Source organism: Haliotis cracherodii, unplaced genomic scaffold, assembly GCF_022045235.1.
Source record: "Haliotis cracherodii isolate W230 unplaced genomic scaffold, xgHalCrac1.p SCAF_2, whole genome shotgun sequence".
NCBI lineage: Eukaryota > Metazoa > Mollusca > Gastropoda > Lepetellida > Haliotidae > Haliotis > Haliotis cracherodii.
The window spans coordinates 62854611-62872267 of record NW_027266275.1 but is presented as its reverse complement, the minus strand read 5'-3'; the positions used below and the strand labels follow the sequence as shown (position 1 = coordinate 62872267).

Genomic DNA, 17657 nt, shown 5'->3' with positions numbered 1-17657 from the left:
AACATCCTTGCCATGGTCTGTTAGCACCATATCAGTGCTCGTGATAATCGCCTGAGACCTGCGCCATTTTGGGCGTCACATCAGCATTAAACAGTTGCTGGCATACAAGATTGTTCACCGCAACCGGTAATGCGTTCACTCGGCGCTCGTGTTTTATGTGATGATATGTGATGAATATATGTACAGTGGAATATAGTTCACTCAGCTTAATTAACTCAATTTACCGTTTTGGGAAGACGATATAACTTTATGGCTCCTCGGAGTGTATAATATCGACTCTCAGTTTGTCTCGATCTGATGATGTCACTTATGTATCTCTGGTCCCTTTGACGTTGAGTCAATGAAGTATTGATATTGCAGTTGCCATGCTATTAGATCGTTGACAATAAAAACAACATGATATAATGTCCACATTAGAAAACCCCATCCAGCTAGGCAGGATAGCAGCTGGAACTGTTTACAACAAAAGAGTCTGCTTGAAATTGGAAACATGGGCAAACCCATCATACCAAAGGCATGTTTTTCGGTATTGACCAAAGGAAACCAGGGCCCCGTTCCTCAAAGCGATCTTAGCGCTACGATGATCGTAAGCCTATGTTAAAATATGGGACTTACGATCACCTTAGCGCTAAGATCGCTTTGAGGAACGGGTCCCAGGACCCATGTGAAAAGGCACAACAATATCGCATCCTGTTCTTGTAGACCAGTGTTATACAAACAACTGTTGTTGTTTGTTTCAAAAATGACAATTCGTGTGGTTTGTGATGCATCTTCTTAATCTGTATTTAATTATAATTATGCCATAGAAATAGATGTTTCATTACGAAATGTTCCCCCTGATTTCATAAAGACTAACATATAGTAGTTTATGGAATCTTGAATTATATAGCGCATTCCTTTCCTCTAAATACCACGTTTCCTGATGTTGTCAGAGCTGGCTAGACCTGCCTTTATATTCCAGATTGTTTGGGCTTCATATAATACATATATTCAGCATGATGTTGCAGGGCAATGTTTTGTAGTGACACTGAACTGATCTGCGAACTGAACTTGATTGATTGAGACGCCATTGTGAACCCTGATATCGCTGTTTTGTTTATATCTCATTAATGGGGTTAATCTGTTCTAAATATTGCAAGACGTCTTTGGTTTATTTGAGCAAGAAGGCAATTACACGTTTGTAAATATTGATGAAACAGTGGCAATAGATGGGTGTTGTGACGTGGCGAATGTCCATTGCAAGCATCAACGTTTCAGTTGAAATTTGGACGAACGGAAGTGCCGAATCCCGATGTGTATTAAATACATGCGCAACACTGGCCGGTAAAATAGGTCGCTTGGGGAGAGTAATCGATAACAAGTAATTAATGAAACAATTTGCGTAAGATTGACCATTAACATTTATGGCAGTCTCTCGATATTATGGCTTCCGATATGTGCACCCAGAAAGCCGATATCTCCAGAGACAGGCGGAATAGGTATTTCCATATGACAAGCGTAGATGTGGTGTGAGGAGTGGAACTTATTGTCTCATTTATTCAAGCAATATATCGTTAACGTACCTGAGAAATGGGCTGAATTGAACCAACGCTTGAACCATTAGGCAACACCACCACCCTCCCAAGGAGAGTTATTGTCACTTATGTGGCTACTACACATTAGCTGATTAATTAATGGACTGCATATTGTAAATAGTAGATCCATCATCATCAGGGTATCTAGTGGCGACATACGTACGAGCGCCAGTGCATTCATGTATACAGACTCAACTTTAACACTGGAAATGTTACAGGCATATTATTGTAATATTCACATTCTTGTTTATATAATTAGGCTGTGATACGTCGCAAATCGCTGTACACAGTTGCGTCCCTTTGGTAAGCCAGAAACCTATGATCATGGGTTTGAATCCTGGTTAGCCCATATTATGTTTCTAGGTTTGTCAGCACCATACTTGTGCTCGGTGGTAAACGTTTAAGACCCGCATCACTTCGGGCTTTCCGCCAACTTTAAGCTGACACGCCGTGATATAACTGGAACACTGTTCAAAGCGTTAACCAAAACTCACTCACTCACTATAATAATTTGGACATCCAAATACGCCATGGGTTTGATTCCTGCTGGTGTGAACACGCCCTGTTCATAGCTTGATGAACACTGGGACACATGTGTCGCATTAGAAGTGGTAATATTGATTATTAAAAGCTCAAATGAATTAAATCTATATTTGGAATGATCAACGGATAACGGTATTGGCCTATCAAGCCATATGAACATAACGGGATGCGCATAGATGTTTGTCTCTGCTAGGTGGCGCTGATCCCCCTCGTTGAAAACGTAGATCCGGAAATGATTGACAAGCACACGTTATTTATGAGGAAAACAATCAGTGGAGTTTTGCCAAATTCCACGAGTTTCTATGTCTACACTTCCCCGTTGCCGAAGAGTAATCAATTACCAAGATGCCTGTCTACTGGGACGTTTGATGGACAACAGCAAACTAGTGGTTGACATAATTTGTAAATAAATAGTGATAGCGTACGCCACCACAGAATGATCAGATTGTCTTAGAGATACAACTCTAGCTGTTCCTCAGCATTGTCTTGATATAATACTTGGGAAAGTTCCTTACCGCGATCTGTAGGCGGAGTGAACAGCAAATCTTGAAAGCATTTGAAGTGATCAGCAATTGCGTTCCCTTTTCGTGAACACCTGGTATCATCACTGATTTTCAGTGATCCAGTTTTCTGTCTTAAGCGGTCTCTGAATAAACAGGACAGTTGTAAAGTCAGTGGGGGCGCTATGTGGGACAGGATGTTACTGATGTCACGGTATGTTAGCTTAATGGGAGACATCTTCCCTAGGCAAGGAGTTAACTGACTTTGAAAGTCCAGTTTCCACCCTTGCCGAACTAGGCTGGAATTCCTTGGCTCGATCGTAGCGCCACCAATGCTTATTACGAGTTATGTCCCTTTTAAGCCTCTCCTATGGACCAATCAGATTCCGTCTCTCGTATCACTTGCATTTGTTTCAAACAAAACGGCGGTGCCCAGTCAAGACCTCCTGATCGATAATCAAGATCTATATTGTGATAAAATGGGTCTTACATCGCGAAGTGCATCAAATCAAGTGAGCACCTTGATTAGAAACATGAAAAGACTTGGAAATTATCTGTTGACAATGAGTTAGCGGTGCACATGCTTTGCAAATCCTGCAATCGATCGAAATTTGCACGACACTTTACTAACCGGATTTCGATTTCGGTACGCGATTTTGATTTGACTATGCATAGACTCGTTAGTCCAGCCAAAATGTAACTCCATAATTCCTGCCTTGTTCGGCAAAGGGGAAAACTGGACTTTCACAGTCAGTTTACTCCCTTGCCTCGGGAAGATGAATGGGAGAGGAAGCCAAGACAACTACCATGCACCTTGGAGAAAAACGACAATGGTATTTACGAACAACTGATCATAACTATAACGAATCTGGGATTCGAAACCACGGTGATGTGACAAGGGCACTTAAAAAACCCTGGTCACATCACCGTGGTTTCGAATCCTAGATTCTCAGGGACGTAACTCAGCACAGGAATTGCGAATCCTCAGACGACTGGTCAACCTGAGACACACTTTGATGATGTTCAATTACTTGAGAGAAGGGATAAGTCAAAACATTAGACTGCCAAAGACGACACTGTAGTGCCATCGACCTTCAATAAGTGTTACCAGCAAGAAGGGGACATCTTCGAGAACACATTGACTCGCCAATGATAGTATACAACGATTCGGGAGTGGGGGATTCTTTGACTGTTTGGTTTCAGATTGAATTCGTTTTCTTCAGAGCATGAACACCAAAAATGTTTTGAGTGAGTGGGTTGGGGTTAACACTTTAAACAGTATTTTAGCCACGATGTGTCAGTTAAATGTGTGTGTGTGTGGAGGGGTGGGGGTGGGGAGCCCGAAGTGATGCAGGTCTCAGACGTTACCACTTTGTTCAAACTCAGGGGGACGGGTATAGTGCTAACAAACCAAGAAACACAATCGAACTTGGGAGTCAAACCCACAATCATAGGTTCCGGCGTGCCAAACTGCACAGCGAATTGCGGTGCAATAGACGACTGGGCCACATGTGCCCGCTAATGTTTTGAAGTTTTGATAAATGCGAATACCACATATATTCGAAAGAATATCGACAGCTATATTAGAATTGTTAATTCAGTACCCGCTTCTCACATTTACTTCAAACCACATCCTGTTGTGTGTTATTAGTGTGTTATATATTCATCATACTATTCTGTTCTCCTATGTATATTCTCCATCGATACCATGGTAGAAAGAATGCATCGGTCAACCACGAACTCGTAGATGAAATCAAATGTGTGTTCTGATCAGGAATATTTCGGGGATGATTCATATAATGTGTCACGACGTTATGCAATGGGTAGGACAAGTTATGCAACATTCACACGTGTATGTCACGCACGGAAGCTTAAAGTGATTCCAAGATATGAATATAATCCCTTAATTCTATGTTTCCTTCATATATCAATCTGATCAGAGATTTATAGCTCTCTCCCGTGTCTTGCTGAACATATCTCTCTCTGTTTTCAATTAATATTCTTCAACAAGCTCAAGAGATTCTTACCCTCGCGGTACTGCTAACAGCCTGGGGTTATCTGCACAGACTTTATCCCATCCAAGTAATAAGGTTACTTGTATACAAGACAACACGATTGGCGCCTACTGATGCTCTCGGCTCTCACGGACTCCGACAGAACAAGGACCAATTACATCAACAGAGCCGTTCGACAGAGCTTGCTATTACGGGTTTAATCTGCTTATGCTGTAAGAATCACCAAACCTTCAGCCCAATACATCGATGGGTTATGGGATTGGTCAGTTCCACTAAGGCTCCTAATTTCAATGTACCGGTCGAACAAGCTTGGCGTGAAGCGATGTGTCTGGTTGTAGGAAAACGGTTTGCACTTCACCGAAAATATTGAAGTGGACGGTTTTGTCTATTTACTAAAGAATGCAAACGAAAAGAAAATATTTGCTCGTCTACTCTCAAGCTCGGTTGAAAACGGACACAGATGACGGGAGGCATCATAGAGTCGGGGTATTCATAGAGCCAAATGATCATATCTAAGGACGGGATAAAGAAGTAGCTATTCACACGTGCAACAACCATGATTTATGATATCGTTAATGTTTCGTATTTTGCTACCTCCTTCATCACGATAAATATCTTTCAGGAAGTTAGGTACTCCCTTGTGTATGCTCTAGTTGTCCAATTACATGTAGAATACATTATTGCCAGATCGACCATCATGGCCACAAAACTGTGCCCCTTGTCATATAGTCGTAAATTTATTTGGTACCTTGCGCTGTCACAAATTATGATGTTAATTGATATACATGTAACGTGTATCGATTCCTTATACCATCACAATTCATGCACCCCATCAGAATTCTGTTTTCACCTTCAGTTATCGTTTGTTTGTTCTTTAACGCCGCACTCAGCAATATTCCAGCTATATGACGGCGGCCTGTAAATAATCGAGTCTGGACCAGACAATCCATTGACATCATGAGCATCGATTCACACAACTTGGATACGATGACTTGCATCAACCAAGTCAGCGAGCCGGACCACCCGATCCCGTTAGTCGCCTCTTACGGCAAGCATGGGTTGCTGAAGATCTATTCTACCCCGGATCCTAACGCAGGCCCCTTCAGTTATCATGTTTGACAATGTAGAAACCTGCTGTTCTGTCATATGAACCGTTAAGATATAAGAGATCTAAAGCATATGTGCATATGGATCGATTTTATCAACATTATATATTATAAAAATTAAAGTGAAACATTGAAAATATTAGCCTGATTTCAACCAAAACTGTTTGTCAAAATATTTTTAAAATAATCGGAAAGGGTATTTTGAAAGTAAAGCGTTGACCCGCATGTACACAAATAAGCCACACTATTGCGTTCTAAATGTTTAATTTCAGTTCTCATTGATTCCCAACAAAATTACGACCTAAATCCTCGCAACATTTAAACCGTGACCCCAGTTCAATAGCTGTTAAATATTCATAGCAGCTATATATAGAGAGCAGTTAAGATGCAACTGGCACCGACAAGTAGATAGTTAACTGGCAATCAGCTGTTCATTCATCTTTACAAGGGACGGAGAATAAGTAATTGCGATTCTGATTCATTTGTGCATGAAAGTGAATGCCAAATGTGTATAGAGCTCAGGTTACATAATATCCAGGGAGCTAAATCAATCTGAGGATGCATATATTAATTATGTCAATTACAACCTCCTCATTCTGCCTGAAAGTGTGACAACTACATGCCGAGTATCGACCTATGGACAACAATAAATCTTTCCGTTTTGAAATAAAGTGTTCTCCATTGTTAAATGAATACAAAGACTACAAAATATCATTTGCTGATTTGTATTCCGCTCTGATATCGCTCGAACCATTTGATGTTGAGATGGTATGTAAATTAAATATTCATCGGTCCTGACATTTGAAAAACCAAAGACAAAGTGGATCAAAGCCATTATGTCCTTTGAGATTCCATGAAATGAATTTCACTTATGCAAATTATTAATTCATAAATGTCAGCTTTCACAGAAATAGCCATCAAACGCCCGCTTACATGTACCCGATATATTCGTGTTTTCATATTGTTACCTTTCTTAGAATATTTATCAATCCTTAAAACATAAAGTAATCCATTGGTTCGAATCCCGGTTCGCCCCGATTATGTTTCTAGGATTGTCAGCACCATACCGTGCTCGAGGGTTTCACCAAACTGATAAATGTCTGAGACCTGCATCATTTCGGGCTTTCCTCCCGCACCAAGTTTCCAAAGACACGGGTATAATGTTGAAAACGGCCTTCAACACAACTCACTCACTCATGTAATCGAAAGTTAATAAACCGTAAACCTAATTCCGAAAAAGGCGTAATCGAGTTGCTAGCAAAAGTAAATTGGTATTTCATAGGAAAAGACATTAGTCATTATCAGACGAAATAAATGGACCACCATGAATATGACCTTTTTACCTTTACTGCGTATATTGAGGTCTTGGAATACGAAAAACACATTAGCGATTTAGTAGCGGTAATTTGATTACTGAAGATGTCGCCCACACAACCCTAGGCAGTCGCGGACCCGAGGCTATCGTGGCGATATGTATTATATCAACAGGTCAGACAGATCATAGGTCATGACTCTAGTGGACCCAAATATACATCAATATATATTACATATATTCCACCAAAACGAAAAGTATTACAGTCTTTGATAGATTTGAGTTAATACAAATAATTTGGTAGTGATTGTTCCATGCTTTATCTACCATCATTAACATGAGTTATGAAAACTGCCTGTTTGACCTTGTATGGCCATATATTCATTCATCCGTATGTAACACAAATTGAACCAGATACATTTTTACGTGTGTATGAGACCCGTGAAGATCGGGGGTAGAATAGATCTTCAGCAATCCATGCTTGTCGTAAGATGCCAAATATGGGATCGTGTGGTCAGGCTCGCTGACTTGGTTGATGCATGTTATCGTATCCCAGTTGCGTGGATCGATGCTTGTGATGTCAATCACTGGATTGTCTGGTCTAGACTCAATTATTTCCAGACCGCCAAATAACAAACAAACAACATGTATATGACATTCGACATTCTAGAACTATTATTATGAGTGAGTGAGTGAGTGAGTGAGTGAGTGAGTGAGTGAGTGAGTGAGTGAGTGGGTCTTGTGCCCTTGGAAACTATTTCAGTTATATCACCGCTTGTTAGAGAACAATCCAAAGTGTGCAGGTCTTTACCACTACAATTTAACTCACGAGAAGAGTACAGTGTTGAACGACCGAGCATTGCAAGTAGCAAGTAGCGAATCTGGGATTCGAACCACGACCAGATGATCAAGAATGCCAAAGATCTCAAATCTCTCTACGTGCATGTATATTAGCACACATTCTAAAAGCAAACCATCTGAATTTTTTTCTTTAGACACCAAACTTAGATTCTCAAGGCATTAAATATTCATGATAGTATAAAGCAAAGTAACAGCCCTCAACAATGCCACAATGCAGACACGTAATCGCCACTCGTAGACTCATGATTAGCGGGTTACATGCGACATAGTATTGGCCTCAGACACTAAGGAGGGGAATGTTAGAAGTAGTGGTACCACGAAGACAGCGGATGTGTCTGCAAGTTATTCGTCGGGGACTAGTTTGTCAGTACTTTGCAATGGGGGAAGACAATTTGGCAATTAGTAATGCTGAACCCCTCTGAACATTACTTTATTATGAGGTAGATAAACATCACTACTGGTCAGTTTCATTACGTAGATGCTTCAGATGTCGACTTCAAAGGGAGGTAGTTATTGATCATCATGAGGGTCTGGTACATGACTTAGAGACTCGTGTATGTGTCATACTGGTGGGTGATCCATGATTCAATCAAGGGGTGTCTGACGACCGGTGAATTATCACAAAACCACCAATCGCCCTCAGGCGATTCTGTTGTGAAAGCTCAATTTACGTACAGTTACATTAAATGCATAACGTGACAGCATAACAGCTATGGGCGATTGCACAAAGAGTTTACATGTAAAATGCAATAGTTACAGTATTAAAGTAATACCTCTGAGTAAGTGACCTGTCAGTTTGGTTCAACAACACCATGACTGTATTTCACTAACGTCTCGACATGAGAACTGAAAGGATAGGAAACTGAGACGGGTATGACGTTGTAAACGAGGAACCTCTGAAACAAATGTTTGGGATAACCCTTTCTTTGTAAAGTAGAGATTCTCGGTCTTTTTTTTTTGTCTTTTCAATTTTTTTTATCTTTTGGTGGGGGGGGGGGGGGAGGTTGAGTCTAATCCGGGATTCGAACCCTCACTGCCAGAGTGTGACACCTAATCGCCAACACACAAAGTCAGCGATCTAACCCACTTAGCCAGCGAGGCTTCCACAAAAATGAAAGTCCGACAACTTGTAGTCTAGATCACATTCTTTGTTATATAACATTTGTTATATTTGACCACTTTCTAAATGGCATTGTGTGTTCATAGAGAAACCTCTGATTTACTACCAGGTAGAGACAAATCAACTGATCAACTGGTTGAGAATGTATCAAGTATTATCAAGATAACTAGTAACTGATGTATGCTGACACAGCTGATATATTATAGATTCAGAAACCTTTAAAAAAAAGACTGAACCTGAAGAAATTGAGATTGAAAGCTAATATTGCATGTAGGTTATGTTGGATTTGTATTTATGCTTACTCAATCTTGAGATATAGTACAGGAATGTTCCAATATACAGCATTGTGCATTATATGTATAAACATGCTTTAAAGCGAATTCAAGCAGTATTGTTCCGACAACTGCAGCACGAGATAAATATGAAGAAATTGAGATTTAAAGCTAATTTTGCATGCAGGTTATGTTGGATTTGTATTTATGCTTACTCAATCTTGAGATATAGTACAGGAATGTTCCAATATACAGCATTGTGCATAATATGTATAAACATGCTTTAAAGCGAATTCAAGCAGTATTGTTCCGACCAATGTGTATCTTTGTGATGGTAGTGTGCGAGCTATTTCCGATGACGGCCATCAACAGGTGCCCCCAAATAGTTGCCAACATCCCCAGACATGCATGTCCATGTGTATAACCATGTATCCGTGACTAACTGCATGCAGTGGAGTACACGCTGTCCATCAAGAGATTGTTTAGGCGGACGTGTCTGTTTCCCTACAACGGCGAACCGTAGGTCGGCATACCCTAAACGTCAGCACAGCCTGTATGTCAAACGTCATGTGTAAGATAGCTGCATAACGAGACAGCCCTGTCAGAGATCACTGTGTCAGTGCATCCATGCACAGTTACATGGACACACATAATCTCAAGTGAAATCATGCTCGCGAATGTTGAAATCAAAGCGTGGTCTATCCATAGTCAAGTGAAACATCATTCTGAGTAATCCACATGAATATGTTACTTTGCATGTTAATGACTGTCCGAATCAGTAATATCAGTAATACTATCCATGTAGTAATACTCTGTCGAATGCATTGCTCTTTCTCTTGAGTCAACTTGTAATGTTTTATCAAAGTTGCATTCCAAGCATTTGCCTGTGAATAACGAATAGTTTCTCCATTGCTCAGATAAAGCATGCTTATCCATATTCAAGTGGAAACATATCCGTAACCATATTTGTTTGAAAATAATCTGTTTTCGTTCTTGTCTATGCAGGTTTTACCGTTCTTCCTGACAAAATAGCCTTTTTCCTAGACCCTATTAAGTCATGTTTTTTATATTTTTTTCATGCTTCTTTGAAAACATGATGTATTTACGTTCCCATAGTAGCATGTGTATTATTGCCCCAGTGAAAGTATATTTCATCATATTCCTGTGAAATCATATTTCGCTCCATTATCCCGTGAAAACATATCTTTTTATGTTCCCTAGAAAGTAAATTTTATCTATGTTCCTGAAACATGAAAGTGTAGTTTCATCCATACGAGCCATAATCACCCCGGCTATGCGAAACGAACTACAGAAACTCAAGTTAGCACGTGTAGAGGATATTGTGCAGTAGACAAGATCCCCAGCGTTACATACAGCAGAGAGAGAGAAAAGAAACATGACGTTTAATATAGCTTCTTATTTATACGTTTTCCGGCTTGCCAACCAGGGTATCGTTGACGTGATATTAGCCCTTCCCCAAGAACGTGGTTTCTAGATATATATCTTACAACATGGGTGATACATTTTATGTTCGCAGTAGAAGTGACTTTTTATCAAAACTGCTGTTTTACCCAAGTCAAGTGCGGTTGAGCATAATTTGATATAATTCAACGCCAACATTATACCACAGAAGACAATAATGTTTGATGAATGGCCTGATAAATTATTCAGATGATTGGCTTTTATACCTGATAGAATCTAAATGGTCACTTAATTCTTTCATGTTAATCATTATTAGGTAATATTTCATACGTATATTGATAACTGTGTATGGGTGTATTTACGCGCAGGATAGATACTACAGTTTCAATACTGTAGTTTCAAAAACATTTTAGTTAACTTGCATATTTTTAAAATACTGATTTTATGATTATATCAGATATAATGATTTAGGGACATCATTATGCAGTTATTTGCATTAAATATTTTTTTTGAAAATAACAGGTTCGACATTGTATGGCTATAAACATTAACAATCTGCCATGCTAAAAAGTATACTGTCATCAAATGATATTACAAAACACATAAAGTACACGATATGGATTACACATAAATCAACACTCACCTTTCTTTTGGTTCTTAACTGTTGGAGATCTCTAGCCTGATCAGCATTTCCCGGGGAAGTTCGAGTCCATAATAGAATCCCCACAATTGAATAGGTCACAGAGAGGATGAAGAGAGGCATTATGTATGTGATAAAGAGCACAAACAATGTGAAAATCCTTCTAGATAAGGGACTCGTCCATGTTTCATCACAAACAATTAAATGATAATCACCCACTCTCACATCATATGCCCTCCCAACAACCAGCTGAACAGATGAAAGCCCTATTGACGATACCCATATCGTCACCAATACATATTTTGCCCGTGCAGTGGTCAAGCGGGACTTGAGTGGAAACATGACAACGAGGAACCTGTCTATACCTATTGCCATGTTTGTGAACACGCTTGCTGACACTGACAGGTGTTGCATGAATAAGACAACTGGACACATGGGTTTGGAGAACAGCCACGTCTTTAGCATGACGGATGTAAAAGTAAATGGCATACAAAAAAGGGCCATGATGAGATCGGCCACTGCAAGGTTGATGAGGAACGGCCTTATATCAGTGCGACATCGTCTACCTTTACAAAACACAAGAACAACGAGTAGATTCCCCAAGATGGCAAGAATGGTTGTTAAAGAGTATAAAAATATTAATCCTATTTTCGAATCCTCGGACAGAACCAAAAACGGAATGTCGGAGGCGGAGGTATTCCCTGATGACGAGTTTGTGTGGTTGTCCAACTGTGACAAAGTCGTATCCGCCATCGGAGGTTTACATGGGACCTTTGAGCAATTTCCCTCCCAACTTCCCATGTCCTCGAAGTGAAGATGGAAGGAAGCGCGCAGGAAGTTATCATACCCTTCTCGACACCTTTTCCTGGAGTCCCATGAGACTGTCGCTGCCCCCTTTAATCCACAGTAATATCCTAAGTCGGAAAGAATCCTGCGAAGCGATCGTTCTCAAGGCCCCAACCTGAACGGCGGGAGATAACCAAATGAAGTGCGCTCTCCTCTCCTGTCGTCTGCTAAGTATTGGCAACGTGAGGCTATCGATTCTAACGGCCCGTGCCGCTCTCGTGCGCACGTGCAACAGAAATCAGCGATACGCGCAATCAAGAGTATTCACAATCTCCCGTGAAGACAGCCATTGTTCATGTTTCATATGTGCGTCATTCCTCATTTAAAATCGATATCAATCACCTACACCTGTTTACATGCGAATAGGAGAACGGCAGTTTTTTTCTCAGACTGGTCCATGTGTCGGGAATAGTCACCCTTGAACAAACACTCACACGTTTCCTTGATTGAAACTTCTGTAAAGAAATGTTGAATCAGTTCTCGGAACAATTCACTTCTCACACATAAAGTTGGGATTTTGACGTCAAATGATCCTATTTAAAGCAATGTCCCTGCCACGTCTATATTGCACATCATCTGTTGCACAGTAAAGAGAGGAGACAAACATAACATTTCCCTTCACCACAAATCACATCACGGAGGTCGCGAACAGGTTATCCCATTGGTCAAGTCCACACACCTTGAAATGGCGACTCCCAGAGCGTACGATCGACACTGAATGTGTTCCTCGGAGCACGAATCGTCCCATTGTCGACGACCTGGCGACTGAGATGGGTCAGTGAACGGTAGTGAGTGTATAACTTTTCCGTAGCATCGGAGAAAAGATCAATTGGCGTAACTTATGTGGCACGCAATTATTCGTTTGTATCTTTACGGTCGACTTGTCTTACTTGTTGGTCGACGAGAAAGGTGAGTCTGGAGTCAGTGTACAGAGGTTTGATTGTTATAAAAGTAGCGTGAAGTTACAGGAGCAGTTGCAGATCGAGTTTAATGTGTACGGAATCGACAACATTTATCCTCAATTTATCGTTCCTTAAACATACATTCATGTTACACCTACATCATCCCTTCTCTCTCTCTCTCTCTCTCTCTCTCTCTCTCTCTCTCTCACGTGTGTCTCTTGTACACCTCTCTCACACATCTGCATGTGTCTGTTGTACACCTCTCTCACACATCTACACGTGTCTGTTGTACACCTCTCCATCATATACGCATGTGTCTGTTGTACACCTCTCCATCATCTACACGTGTGTCTGTTGTACACCACTCTCACACATCTACACGTGTGTCTGTTGTACACCACTCTCACACATTTATATGTGTGTCTGTTGTACACCTGTCTCAAACATGTAAACGTGTTCCTGTTGTACGCCTCTCTCAAACATCTACACGTGTTCCTGTTGTACACCTCCCTCAAACATCTACACGTGTTCCTGTTGTACACCTCTCTCAAACATGTACACGTGTTCCTGTTGTACACCTCTCTCAAACATCTACACGTGTTCCTGTTGTACACCTCCCTCAAACATCTACACGTGTTCCTGTTGTACACCTCTCTCAAACATGTACACGTGTTCCTGTTGTACACCTCTCTCAAACATCTACACGTGTTCCTGTTGTACACCTCCCTCAAACATCTACACGTGTTCCTGTTGTACACCTCTCTCAAACATGTACACGTGTTCCTGTTGTACACCTCTCTCAAACATGTACACGTGTTCCTGTTGTATACCTCTCTCAAACATATACATGTGTGTCTGTTGTACCTCCTCTTTTACCACTCGAACTTTTATTTATCTTCTATTGCCTCTTGTATTTCACACAACAGGTTTACATGTAATACACTCCTATCTGAGATCAACTGCATGTCGGAAGTTTCTTACTGAAGCATCGATAAAACTCTGATCCTTTCTACAACTTAATCTAGCAAATTGAAGGACACATTTGAAGAGGCAATATTAAATCCCAAATATGATGTTCTTATTATCACACATGTTTCAATTAAAATCATAAAAATACATCCGCAGAAAAAAAGCTCAAACAGAATCGTTAAGTACAAATGTTATTGATGGTGTTGATATGTAATATGAAAAACAAATAATAAACAGCCGCAATGACGCTCATCCACAGCATCAAGGATCAAGCGAAACATCATACTTTAACTCCTCTCATAAATTAATCAACACTTGGGTGTTTTATTTCTCTGTTATCTACGACTACCACCGACCTTGGTATTGTATTACACACATTAAACTTGGAGATGGGGATGCAGATACGAGAGATAATCAAGCCGAGCACTGAGTCAACATGCACATTAAGACGTCCATCATCCAGTCATGTGACACCGCGCCTTGATACTGACATCTTGACGGTGTACATGTAGTGTATAACTGAATGAGGTAATAAGCATCCCTACCGGACAGGACTCGACCGGTAAAACGGCGAGTATGTTATAAGGGAGTTATGGCCCCTTTTCCGTGTCCGGGTTTCCATAACGTTACAGATGTATTAATTGCTTCAGTCATCTTTTGATTTCATAATCTATGATACATTGTCGGTATGCTGCATCGATACGTGTTATTGCATTATATACAACATTCAACATTCTAAATGTCTCAATAATCACACGTCTGGTATAATAGAAAATAAAGATTTATAAAAAGCATACATTTAAGACGTCAAAGAGTGTAGCTCTTTAATAATAGTATATACACATTTTGGCTAATTCACGTACACCTGGTGTCATTGATTTTCAGATATCCAGTTATATGGATCCATCAATATTTTGCATTTGAATCCGATAATCGTGATGATAGCGTTGATGTATGCACATACCACAAGGAGAGTTCGGGGTAGAATCGCTACCCCCAATTGTTTGTCGTAAGAGGGATCAGAATAGGGCGACGCAGTGAATTGAAGAACTGCGTGACAGCGTACCCGACGGCGTGGGAAGGTGCTCACAATATCAACCAGTGGTGTGGCTGATCCAGACTCGATCAGTTACAGGCCAGTCATATATAGCTGGGATAACATATGCACCCAGACAATATTGCGAAGTAAATGATTGTTACTTCAAAATAGCGAATAATGTGTACAACAGTGCCCTTTTTTGCTATCCTGTGATGCAGAGCTGTGAAACAGCTCTGTGGAATTCTATACACATTATATAAGGATCTGTAGCCATTAAATACGATGTATCGTTTTGTTAAAGAAAGAAACAGTTATTGCTTAGAGATTCAAATATTTATGTCTTACTTATCTTATTTTTATAGCCACTTGGAAATATTATCTTGTAGGCATAGATTAAGTAATCAGTAGGAGGTTCCTAGAATTCAGTTGTTTTCTTATGAAAGTATGAGATGCATGTCTCTAGAAGCATTGTAAATGTAGTTATGTTGTTTTATTACTCAACAAGATAACATCATACAGAGTCGATAAGTAATGTGTATACAACGCTGAATGACAGATTAAAGTTTTAAGGTATGAAACTTTTATGTATTTAAAAAGTTTTGTTCTCCGTTTTGCAGATGTCGTGGAATGTTCCTGGAGATTAAAGCGAAACTAAACTCTCTGATTAGTGAGGACACACGTTGTTACACAGTGGTAATTGAAAACACTGTAAACATTGAAAACACTTGAAACACCGTTAACATGGGCTGATACATTGCAAACATTGATTTTAAACAATGTAAACATGGACTGATACACTGTAAACGTGGACTGGTACACTGTAAACATGGACTGGTACACTGTACATATGGACTGATACACTGTTAACATGGACTGATACACTATAAACATTGATTTGAAACACTATTAACATGGACTGATACACTGTAAACATGGACTGATACACTGTAAACATGGACTGATACACTGTAAACGTGAACTGATAAACTGTCAACATGAACTGATACACTGTAAACCTGGACTGATACACTGTAAACATGAACTGATACACTGTTAACGTGAACTGATCGATGAACTTTCCTGTATATACAACGTAAATGATTAAACCAATTTTAACCTTTTCTTCAGTGATAACGCCTCGTCTGTATCACAGATGCTTGTGTTATCAGACACAGCGCGGAGGTCGATACTGTTTAAGCACTTGTCTGAAGAGTTGAGTACCACAACACACTAAATCAGCCAGGTCACCTTCGCGGAAAGTCGGTCTAACTATTACCCATCTCATTCCATATACATGTACTTATCCACTCAGAGTAATCCAGCAGGTCGACTTCAATAAACTTATTAGTCGTACTTCACCGCAACAAGGAACTTGGAAGTATTTCTAACCTTGAGTGTCAATGCGTGGGAACGATAGAGACAAATCATTCTCGGCCCCAGTATCTGTAGTTATGATTAACTATTGTATAATATTATACATAATTTGTATTATTGTCATCCGAGATTTCACGCAATAAAATGTAGCAATTCTTAAACTATTCATATGTGTTAAAAATTGTGAGAAAAATCAACACCTATTCAGCATCATATTCCAAACGTCAAGTTTCGATTTTGCCGAAACTAGCTCCATAGGGCGTAAGAGGCAAAATAGCGATGGTAATTATATAAATGGATCACTGAAAAGCAGTGAGCGCGAAAAAGAGTACGGGTCTTGATCAACCGGCCACTTAAACAATCTCCATTGGCATGTATGTTAAAGTAAGTGTTTGACTACTAGAGTTCGTGACTTCTACGTGGCCCAGTCGTCTAAGGCGCCGCGATTCGCTTTGCAGAGTTGCGTCCCTTGGTCACGCCAGACACCTATGATTGTGGGTTCGAATCCCGGTTAGCCCCGATTATGTTTCTAGGTTTGTCAGCACCGTACCCGTGCTCGTGGGTTTCACCGAAGTGGTAAACGTCCGAGACCTGCTTTCCTCCCACATTGAGCTGACACGCTGTGATACAACTGGAATAATGTTAAAAGCGGCGTTAAAACCCAACTCACTCACTCATTCTACAACCGATTGGGCGCTGGTGCTTCTCTTTTCGACAAGAACGGTTTAATTTCATACTATGAAACATTCCGTTACTGGTCATAAGCGACAGGGTTGGTTTCAATTTGTTGTCTCATTGTATTTATCAGGTCCCTCAGTCGCAAAACAAATATGTATTAAGTAAAACATGGCTGATACAGGTTTCGATATTCACTTTTGAATCGTTACTTTTTAAGTAAACTACTTTAAATTGAGGCGTGGCCATTTCCCTCCAGCTGAGTCATTTTCCTGACATTTTTTGTTCGTTTAAGAATTTAACCGCCCCCGTGATCTAGCGGATAGAGTGGAATGTCGGTGCTTCGATCCCCTGGTTGCGTTGTACAAAAAGAGGTTAACAGATGGTACGTTTTGTTACCCTACCTGGCGCTTGGCATAAAGACATAAAATAAGGATTGTTGGCGTAGTCAGTATACTGTGGGGGTATACATGTTAAAGTGAACCAT

At 40.2% G+C, this 17657-nt stretch overlaps 1 protein-coding gene across 1 annotated transcript in view; it reads right to left on the bottom strand.

Moving 5' to 3' along the window:
* LOC139469391 (prolactin-releasing peptide receptor-like) overlaps positions 1–12367 on the bottom strand; it is a 52970-nt gene extending 40603 nt beyond the window's left edge. Inside the window, exon 1 of the mRNA XM_071251553.1 lies at positions 11369–12367. Coding sequence (XP_071107654.1) covers positions 11369–12166 — 798 coding nt within the window. The 5' untranslated portion in view covers positions 12167–12367. The remainder of the gene's footprint in view (positions 1–11368) is intronic.
* Positions 12368–17657: the final 5290 nt, after the last annotated feature.